General features: G+C 34.8%; 1 protein-coding gene across 1 annotated transcript; it reads left to right on the forward strand.

Annotated features, from left to right (window-relative positions):
• Positions 1–1,301: 1,301 nt before the first annotated feature.
• Positions 1,302–5,624, forward strand: LOC127442624 (cytochrome P450 7A1-like). Its single transcript, XM_051700797.1, has 6 exons — positions 1,302–1,421; positions 1,854–2,094; positions 2,203–2,807; positions 3,176–3,306; positions 3,400–3,578; positions 4,119–5,624. Exons 1-6 carry the CDS (start codon positions 1,339–1,341, stop codon positions 4,416–4,418), a joined length of 1,539 nt encoding a protein of 512 aa, XP_051556757.1. The 5' UTR covers positions 1,302–1,338; the 3' UTR covers positions 4,419–5,624.
• Positions 5,625–10,923: the final 5,299 nt, after the last annotated feature.

Below are 10,923 nucleotides of genomic sequence, written 5' to 3' on the forward strand. Positions count from 1 at the left end.
GAAAAGATAAAAGCCAAACAGCATTTGTTCTTTTTTCTCTTTTTCTTTCTCATTCATTCATTTGTTCTTTCGTTCGTTCTTTCTTTTTCTTTCTCATTTTTTCCATCTTTCTTTCTTTCAAAATAACAAATATCAAACAAAATATTTCTTTACCCCGCATTTGTCTTTCAAATTTACTGTAATTGTAATATTTTTTATGTAATATATATATATATATATATATATATATATATATATATATATATATATATATATATATATATATGTGTGTGTGTGTTTATTATTTAATGAAAATGTTCATTTGAGTTACAGAAGTTTTTAAAAGTGTTTCCAAACTACTTAAACTCACTGATTGATAATGTAAACAAAGTTTTCAGGTCTTGGTCTGAGCACTTAACAACAGTGAATAGCACTTTATTCAGAAGTGACCTTTGTCAAATTAGGGTTACAACAGTATAAACCTCCTGTCTGGCAAACAAATAACTGCCAATTCATACAGCTTGCCGACCTCACCTGATCACCAAAGGGAGGGATGCACTTAGGAAACCTCTGTTCAAAATATGACTAATCATTCTCTATACTTGTTGATCTGGTAAAAAAAAAAAAAAAAAAAAGAAAAGAAAAAGAAAAAACTGGTATTTGAATACAAAAACGCCTTTAATGTAACACTGATATAACCTCTGACTTTTTAACATAAATCAGGTTTTGTGTTGCAATCAAAACATGAACAAAAGTTGAGGTGTCAACATGCATTTTGAAAAGTAGTTTTAAGACTTTGTTGCAAAAGTTTGCAAGAACAGAACCAACTAGTACAGGATATAGATGTATGCATACACAGGTACAGACATGAATTTTCGTAATTCTTAAAGTTCAGCGCGAGTTTAACATACATGTTTACAGAAAAAGGTTATGTTTTTTCTATATTTAAAGAAATGTCTTAATAAACATTCTTAAATCTTTTCAGTATGTTTAAACATACTAAAAATCACACAAATCAAAAACCATGAAGCTCTTTCCCAACTCTGCAGTACTATCAAAGTACAGTCTACTGGCCTTCAGGTGGAGGTGTCCATGGACTCCGTTCAAGGACACACACACACACACACACACACACACACACACACACACCTATGCACACATTTTTCCTAGAGGCATATAGGAAGGCGTGTTCTTAGAGGCGTGTTGTCAGAAAAAAGGGTGGGGGTCAGTGATTAGTTTGTTGAGCTACGTCAGGGGTTGTGGCTTTTGGTGAACCATATAAAAATGTAAAGAGCAAAAAGACCTTATGAGTGCATCTTCCAGGATTACAACCTCACCAGTTTCTTCACTCCAGCAGTCATGATCTTAAGCATTGCTCTCATTTGGGCCATAGTGGTAGGGCTTTGTTGTTGCCTTTGGCTTATCACAGGAATACGCAGAAGGTAAATAACCAATTATTTGTGTCTAAAAGCTTCACTTAGCTGCTTGTTGTTTCGAACTTTGACTAAGGTCAGACAACATCACTGGATGGTGGGAATGACATCTGTTGTGACAATTTATGTTACCCTAAATCACAATTTCTACATCTGCTAAATGACTTAATGTTGTCAAAAAACTGGTGTAGTAAATGTTGGTTATGTTTTAAGATCTTAGACCAAAGTTGATTTTTTTTTTTTTTTTTTTTGCTTTGTATGGTATTGTTTAAACCAAATCAAGATTTAGTTGTTTTGAGCGAATGTATGAGCGAATCTATTTTGTTCCATACCCACAAACAGTATAAGGTGAACAGATCTACATGATAGAACTTGCCAGCTTGATTCTTAAATCATGCATTATGAGCTATTATTGTTCAGTATGTCATTGTGGTGTTTCAGACAGCCTGGGGAGCCTCCAGTGGAAAATGGCTTGATCCCTTACCTTGGTTGTGCTCTTCAGTTTGGGGCCAACCCTTTGGAGTTTCTTCGCAGCAGACAGAAGAAATATGGCCACATTTTTACATGCAAAATTGCTGGGCAGTACGTCCATTTCCTCTGTGATCCATTCTCCTACCATGCTGTCATCCGTCAAGGAAGGCATCTGGACTGGAAGAAATTTCACTTTGATGCCTCTGCAAAGGTACAAGGAATAATTTCTTGTTTATTAGAGCAATTAAGAAGCCTACTATATTAACTACTTAAATTGGCATAAAAAAGTACATGTGAAGATGTGCATGTGTTTTTACAGGCGTTTGGTCATGAAAGCATGGATCCCATCCACGGTTACACCACAGAAAATCTGCATCAAACCTTCCTCAAGACCCTGCAAGGGGAGGCCTTGCCTTCTCTCATTGAGACCATGATGGAAAACCTGCAAAGCACCATGCTGCAACCAGGCATGCTGAAGGCAAAGCCCTCTGAATGGCAGACTGATGGTATTTTTGCCTTCTGCTATAAGATCATGTTTGAAGCAGGCTACCTGACCCTCTTTGGAAAGGAACTGGATGGGGACCAGAGTGTTGCACGTCAACAGGCCCAAAAAGCTCTGGTGCTCAATGCTCTGGAAAACTTTAAAGAGTTTGACAAGATCTTTCCTGCTCTGATCGCTGGGCTCCCCATACATGTCTTCAAGAGTGCCTACAGTGCCCGTGAGAACCTAGCCAAGACTATGCTCCATGAGAACCTAAGCAAGCGCGCCAATGTGTCTGACCTCATATCCTTGCGCATGCTTTTAAATGACACGCTATCTACCTTCAACGAGCTGAGCAAAGCCAGGACCCATGTGGCCATTCTGTGGGCTTCCCAGGCCAACACTTTGCCTGCCACCTTTTGGACCCTTTTCTATATGATCAGGTACTACTCCTAGTCAGCAAGTGCAAAGCATTCTGTATAGTAGTCACTCCCTAAGGTTATCATCCTGCAATGGGGAAACCACTGATAAATGAGTTAATTGTAGTGGTGGAGATAAGAATTACCCAATCCGATAACTCTGTCTTAACTGGTGCTCTTGGCAAGTCCTTTTACTGTACCTGCATATGCACAACTGTATCCTTAGAAAGTGATAACTGTAATCCATGAAACTGACCTACAATGTTTGATGTACAGTGTGCAATATTGGGTCTACAATGTAGAATGCTGTAATGTTTTTCATATGATGCAACACAGAAAAGTTGCAATAATCTACTTGTTCAGTTGCTGACAAAACCTCTGCTTGTTTCCAGGTGCCCTGTGGCCATGAAGGCTGCTAGCGAGGAGGTGAGGAGAACATTTGAAAGTTCTTATCAGAAAGTCGATCCCACAAATTCTCGACTTGTACTGACAAGGGAACAATTGGACAATATGCCCATTCTAGGTGGGTGGCACTTTGAACTTTTTTAAAGATTTATGTATTTGACATCATTAACATGCCAAAACTAAAGCTTTCCTGTGATTTCTTGAACAACAGACAGTATCATTAAAGAGGCTATGAGACTGTCTAGTGCATCCCTGAATGTGAGAGTGGCCAAGACTGATTTCCTTCTTCACCTGGACAACAAAGAGTCTTACCACATCCGCAAAGATGATGTAATAGCTTTGTACCCCCCGATGCTTCACTTTGATCCTGAGATTTATGACAATCCTCTGGTGAGTATTATGTTCCTTTAAGCTGGTGTTTAATAAGAAATTGACAGGCTTTTTCTTGAGCTACTTCTTAAATATATCAAAATTAGCCTATATAGAGTATGTATATCATATGTATATGGAGTAGCCTATATAGAGTAGAGCACTCTCTATATGTACTCTAAAACTATCTAAACTGGGTGTTGCTAATTCTTTTATTATTATGCATGATTTTATGACCCCATATTAATTGACAGAGACTACATATGGAACATTTGTACTTTTAAAAATTAATTGGTCACAACATAGGACCATTTAAAGTGAACTAATGAAGGCCAAAATATGATTAAAAATGGTCAAAAGCTTAAAAGAAAAGGTAATTAGTTACAGGAGTTATACATTCATACAAACCTAACCTACTTATCTAAAATCTTGATGGTGTATACAAAAAAAGTCCATGGACACATTGTCAATTACCCATTAGAGATTTATACAGTATATTAAATCAAATATAATCCTCCTCATGAATGTTTATGTTCGTTGTATAAATCTTGTCGCAAACAGACATACAAGTATGACAGATACCTTGACGAGAAAGAACAGGAGAAGACCAGCTTTTACAGAAACGGACGCAAACTCCGTTACTATTACATGCCCTTCGGCTCTGGGGTGACCAAGTGTCCGGGCCGCTTCTTTGCTGTGCATGAGATGAAGCAGTTTCTGTCTCTAATTCTATCATATTTTGAGATGGAACTTTTGCACTCTGATGTGAAAGAACCACCACTTGACCAGTCTCGAGCCGGCCTGGGAATTCTGCAACCTACCTATGATGTTGACTTTCGATACAGACTCAAAACTCAATAAGGATCTCACACTTATTTATTGACTCAACCGTGAACTGTAAATAATGTATATTTTGTGTCATATCCAGCCAGACAAATGTAAATAGGATTCAACTGTGTTTTCAAGAGATTTGTGAGAGATTTTAGGAAGTTTGGAAGAAACTTCAGGACTTTTCTTTTTACAATTTTCAGTAACATTTTCTGCATGTGAGCCATGGGTGTTCATAGCATTCTGCTCAATTTCTGATCTGTATAATAAATAGCCAGTATTTTAAATATGCTATTGTACAATGATTAGAAATAGCTGTTTTACTTTTTTCCTTCTTTTTTTTAACGTTATATTTTTAATGATGCTTAGTGTACAAATTGCCTTTTTAACCTAAACATCAGAGTGCTTGTCTTATTTTTTAAATACACCCACTTAAGGGTAACCAAGGTTTTATGTATTTATGTATTTTATGTATTAAGTACTGGTGGTCAACCAGGGTATACCTACAGTTTCTTAGTACCTTAAAAATGAACTATTTCCATTATACCAGATGGTTTCTATAGATTATATTGTCTCTCCTTAAATTTATATTAAATGAGGTTTATAAAAACAGTACTGAAGCATATCATAATGTAATTCAACCAATCACTAAAAATATTTTCAATTGTTTAAACAAGATTGTTTAATCCAAACAGACTTACAAATTAGAAATATAGCCGCAAGCGGCAATCATCGGGGGCCAAGCACACATGGACCTTCACAGTAGCCCCATATTTGGTATTTAACAGGATGAAAATGAGAGTGTGAGGGACAAGCTAACATAAATATGATGTTTTGGAGATTAATGCAGGAATTGTATTTTTTTGGTTGCTATGATGTAACTGTTTATGTCATTATGTTGTGTAACATGAAACTTGAATGTGGGATATTTCTACTTGATATCTTTGATGTTTGATCATAATGGCATTTAATTGCATGATGGTCATAATATTATAAGAAAACCAAATTGGAATGATCCTGTTAGCCTAGCAGGTGTTAGACTGTTATTAGAGACATGTCAGAGCAACCATATTATAAATGATGCTGCAATACTCGCATTTGCATTACAGGTACTTATAGAAAGAATACAATGTAGCATGATTAGAACACGTGTCTTTGCAAATGTTTGTTAAACAAGTGTTATCATCATGTAATGCAGAACGTTTGCTTCACAGAGTGATATTTTTGAATAAAAGTCAAGGTATAGTACCAAGGTTGTGCATTTTTCTGGTTTTGGAATGTTTGTGTGATGACAGGCCTCTGCGTCTTGGCAAAGTGGAGTGCAATATTTTGTAAGAATTTCCAAGTTGGAAGTCTAACATTATGTGGTGTGCCATTGCACTTTTCCTAGTAGGAAGGTGGAATTATTTGTTTATTTTTATTTATTTTATTATGATATTTATGATATTTTATTCTGCATGAATAAAAATAACAAGTAGCAATAAATTAAAGTTAATTATTACAGGGCGGTTTATAGTAAGCAGATAAAACACAAACGTTTTTTTGTTTTTTTTTACCAGCACGGGAAAGCACACTGTAAAAAGTCTGTAAACACAGTCAAATATGTCTTAAGTGAAAACAGGCGAAAAACAAAAAAATTAGGATATGATCAGCTAGGACCTGTTTATTAAGCTTTGCAGTGTGAGCAAGTACTGGTGTCAGGTTACATCTGCACTAAGCACTTATTTGTCAAACACTAATTAACCTTTTCATATGCAGATCTAAAACAAAAATAAACTTGAGAAGACAAGAAACACCTTTGATGATAAATAAATGGGAAATCCATTGAGTGTTTAATGTTGCTTTTGTATACCCATTATTTCTCCATAAAACAATTGTCATTCTATTATCCTGCTCTATTTAAACATGGATCTTTTAGCATGCACACGATATTTCATTTATTGGTGCAATAAATATTAACTTTATTTGATAAAAACCAGGGGTATTCAATTAAAGTTCTAAGAGGTCTGGTCTCTACATTTCCTTCCCAGCAAAGGTCCGGACAATAACTTACATGGTGTCAGTAGTCAGTATACTGTAGCTATGAAATGACATAAGAAATGCTTAATCAGTTTTATGAAATAGCTATTATAAATGTACAAGTTGGCAAGGATTATGACATTGTGGCCCCAGAGACAAAACAAAACTAGTGGGGTTTGGGGAATATTCTTGCAAAAGATTAAAATATTTCAATAAGTTCATCAACCGAGTGCACTTTGATATGAATGTTTAAAGATAAAATCAACTGTTTGTTTTGAAGCTGAATGACAGTAGTCCAGTATTTGTGTTTGAATATTTTTAGATACCTAAGGGGCATAGCAGGCTTTGTGACTAAAGAAAGATTCAGGGTTCAGGAGTACCCCAAAAGCAAATGTGGACAAATGTAAAAGTCTGAATGGACCGTTTTTATATTTTCCTTAAAGTGAAAATGTATCAACAACAAACAATGTAGGCTACATCACAATAGTAAAGCTTAAAATACTGTTAGCTAAAGTAGGACAATAAATGGAATATAAATATCGAATAATGGGAACATTCTCATGAGAACTCCACTATACTACAAGTAATATAAAATTTCTGGTTGTTTTTATTGCCATCAATGCAAAAGATTTGATTAATTTTCACAAAAATAATACATTTGTGAAAGACTTTAAACATGCTGATGATAATAAAGGCAATTTTAGACATAAAAAACTTAATTGTTTAAAGGCGCTCTGGAAGCACGTCTTCCTATCACAAACCTGGTTTAGATGAATGGTTGGATTCATTTCAGACCACGTCTAGCAACGCGCTCAGGGCGCGAAAGTGTATAAATGAAGCGTGTTCTGTAATAGAGAAAAATATTCGAGGATACAGCGCTGAAAGATCAGTGCTATCTATGCCCAAGCGCTTGCGCTATACACAGCTCCATTGTTTTGCCGCGCTGATCACTTGAAGTGCAGAAAGGGAGAGATGGGTCAGCCGATGTCATGATGTCTCACGGTCCGAATGGAACCCAGCCGAGGTCCGGACCATGACCGCAGTCTGCTAATTGGTGACCGATGATATAAACCATAAACCTTTTTTTTTAAATTATTGTTATTTGACATCCATTTTATTGTGTGACTGTTGAGCACAGAATCGATGTGCTGTTTTCACACTTTTATTTTGTTATAATACTTTATGTTTGTGCTTTAAGCTACACAATAATCGTGCAGTAACACACACATAATGAGTGATCAGGGTTGTGAGGGTTACTTTTGAAATGTATTCCACTACAGATTACAGAATACATGCTGTAAAATGTCATTTGTAACGTATTTCGATAGATTACTCAAGGTCAGTAATGTATTCTAAATACTTTGGATTACTTCTTCAGCACTGGTAGATTTTTTCACTTGTTTTGACTATTAAAACTCTGCCAGTACAGTAAGACAAAATACATGTTAAAAATACATTCTCTGAAAAACCTAAATATCTTATGCCGTGTTGTTTCTAAAACAAGATAAATCAAACTGATCTTGTTTTAAGGATATTTTTACAAGAAAACAATAAAACAATTATTATCAGGAATACGATTTTTCCCCTAATATCAAAGGTCTTACTAGACAAAAAGAAATTATGATCCAATGTGAATTTTCTTGATAAAAAAATATGATCATGCCTGGTAACATGTGCATGTAAAATGGCTAGAAATATAATTTTTGCTTAGCGTAAAGCTGACAATTTACACAAGGTTTATTTCTATTTCTTCTGCTCCAAACGTACTTCAAATTTAATTCTCTGTCTGCTCGTGTGAATGTAACACATCATAAGAAAGTGTTTCACCACTGTTCAAATGCACTTTGGATCACGTCATTTATATGTATAAATGTTTTCCATCTGAAAGGACTAAATATTAAATGAAACAAATGACAATAAAATGCAAAGTAATCTCTTCAGTAATCAAAATACTTTTTGAAATCCAAACATATTACCTTATGTTTATGGTATTGGTGCCTTTTAAAAGAATAGTTAATACAAAAATTTAAATCCTCTCAGCATTTACTCACCCACTCCATTGGTGCGATCCACAACTGCTGTGTACGCAGTGATAAACACATCAGTCCGGTTCACGAACCTTCAGTTCATTTAATGAAATGTTCAGTAATACTCACAAATAGTTGTCATTTTGAGTCATTCTAGCAAATTCTTCACTGAATCCACAGAGTGTTTAAGCATGATGAAAAATGTCAAGTTATCATTACTTTCCTAAGATGTCCAACTTGAATGAACAGAGATAAGTATGTGCGCTTGAGGTACGTGAGACTTAGTTAAGAAACACAGAAACATAGTTAAGAGTTTAAAAAAATGTTGTTGCAATTACAAGCGATGATCACCTGTCGCTTGTAACTGCTCTCATGTGCCCGAATTAACGCTGTTTTCTCATTTCTTGTGAGAACATCCCGTGTCCCTGCATACAGGGAAGCGGTAATCACGACGATACCGAGATGAGCCATCGCTCTCGCACTCCGGATTTGATAGCATACATTGCGGCTGATGGACAAAGATTTCGGGCCATAATAAATATAAATAATATGATCAGTGTTTTTCAGAGGGCAGACTGCATACTCACTGTTCTCTTACAAAGTTATTCATGTTTAATTGTAGGTCAGTTGAATATTTACACGACCTCAGCTGCAAGTTTAAAGTTAATTATAACAGATGTAAATGTTAAATCGGTGTTAAATCACTAAGCATGATAAAACACTGATTCTTGAGATAAGGGACAAAACTGTTTAAAATCTGAGTTTTTATTTTTTAATACTAAATTAATTTGAAATCGATATATTTGTAGAGAAAGGTCTCAGCTAACGAACGATGTAAGGGAACAGGTTTTTATAAAAACACTTTATTTTTTTCTGAAAATTTATATTTATTCACTTCATAAATTGCATTTTTCTGTAATTTGTGTCAACTCCGTCAGACACACCAAAAAGCGTGCTATTTTAATTTGATTCATCCAACAAGTGTAAAGTCTTTAATTATCTAATAATATTGTTCGGTAAAGGAGTTAAGTGATAAAATACAATCAATATTTCTTTTTTCTTTTTTTCTGTTTTCATACTATTCTGAAAATCCTGACTGAGTTGACAAATTTTAATATTTTTCCATCTTAACCATGTGTTGTACACTGGAGCCATTTTTTCCCCCCTCAGTTGAAGATGCCTCTATAATCTAAACTAAAATGCCAAAATTGATCCCACAATTAACAGAAATTATAATAATGAGAATGATGGAGTTGACAAGTTGAAGCTGTGACTGCAGAGGGTTATACATTGTTTGTTTAAAATATGAAAAATATCAAACATACCAGACCACGTGTCCTACTGTTGCATCCGCCATGACCAGGAAGTGGGAATGGGGTACTCGGAGTTAAAGCTGACCAGGACATTTTCTGATTTATTCAGGATTAAAAAAAGAAAATCTGACGGAGTTGACGCAAAGTGATGACACAAATTCAATTTGCAGTTTTTTATGGAAAATATCATTTAAAGTTTTCTTAATGTATTGTTTGATATCTTACAGATCCCTACCTTTCATTTGATATTTATATTTATGAAACTGTTGCATTTTTAAACACTTTGTTTAGCAGTTTAACATTGTGACCTCTTGCTGAGGACAAGTTACATGTGCTTCCAAGTATAGAGCATGCATTAAAAAACATTCTAATGAAATTATTTAAAAATATAAGTAAAAAATGCCCTGAGTATACACATTTCCTTTAGATTGAACTTTTCCAGTATTTTTATTGTTATGAATTTCTTGATTTTTAAAATAAATATGACTTTTGTATGTAAGACATGTTTTGTCCCTTATCTCAAGAATCAGTGACAAATGAGCTGAATTAAGATGCACGGAATGTTTAACCATTATATAATCCCTGCAACAATTTAATTACAGCCAGACAGCGGTGCATTATGGACTTCAAAAGATTGTCTGATTTACAGGGGCTGTGGCAAAATACAGTATGTTAGAATTTCTGTGGAATCAGACATTTACAATTTTGTTTTGTCTTGTGGCTCCCTCTGGTGGACAAACAGTAAAACATCTTGTCAATCTCCATATTTCTAACTGCTTAAAAATGCAATTGTAAAAGTAGCTATTTCTTCTGTTATAGCACTGCCAAATTGATGAAAATTTTGCATGTTACCTCAAAATGTTCTTTTGTGCATGAATATTACGTTTTGTTAAGTTTAAAAATTGTGCTCACAAGATATGGGCCAATTAGTCATAACAGGCCACATGCAAAATCCTATCAGCTAATATCTTCTGAACGATTTGACATATCAAAATTTTTTTGTTACATTTTTGTCAGTAACATCTGTAGATAATGTGTACGAAGTTTCATGTAAATCGGGCAAACAGCCTAGGACGAATTCGAAAAAGTACGCTTTTCAATCAAATCAAAATGGTAAATTTATTGTGAAAATGGAAATTCATGTAACCAAATGAATTGGAGGCACTAATGGATTCACAG

Source organism: Myxocyprinus asiaticus, chromosome 6 (assembly GCF_019703515.2).
Source record: "Myxocyprinus asiaticus isolate MX2 ecotype Aquarium Trade chromosome 6, UBuf_Myxa_2, whole genome shotgun sequence".
Classification (NCBI taxonomy): Eukaryota; Metazoa; Chordata; class Actinopteri; order Cypriniformes; family Catostomidae; genus Myxocyprinus; species Myxocyprinus asiaticus.

What these genes read in the sequence shown, in the direction of transcription:
- LOC127442624 (XM_051700797.1), top strand. Translation starts at nt 1,339, where the DNA reads ATGATCTTAAGCATTGCTCTCATTTGGGCCATAGTGGTAGGGCTTTGT. An exon ending in ATCACAGGAATACGCAGAAG is followed by an intron (nt 1,422 to 1,853) that starts GTAAATAACCAA and finishes GTGGTGTTTCAG; the next exon opens with ACAGCCTGGGGAGCCTCCAG. An exon ending in GGACAATATGCCCATTCTAG is followed by an intron (nt 3,307 to 3,399) that starts GTGGGTGGCACT and finishes CTTGAACAACAG; the next exon opens with ACAGTATCATTAAAGAGGCT.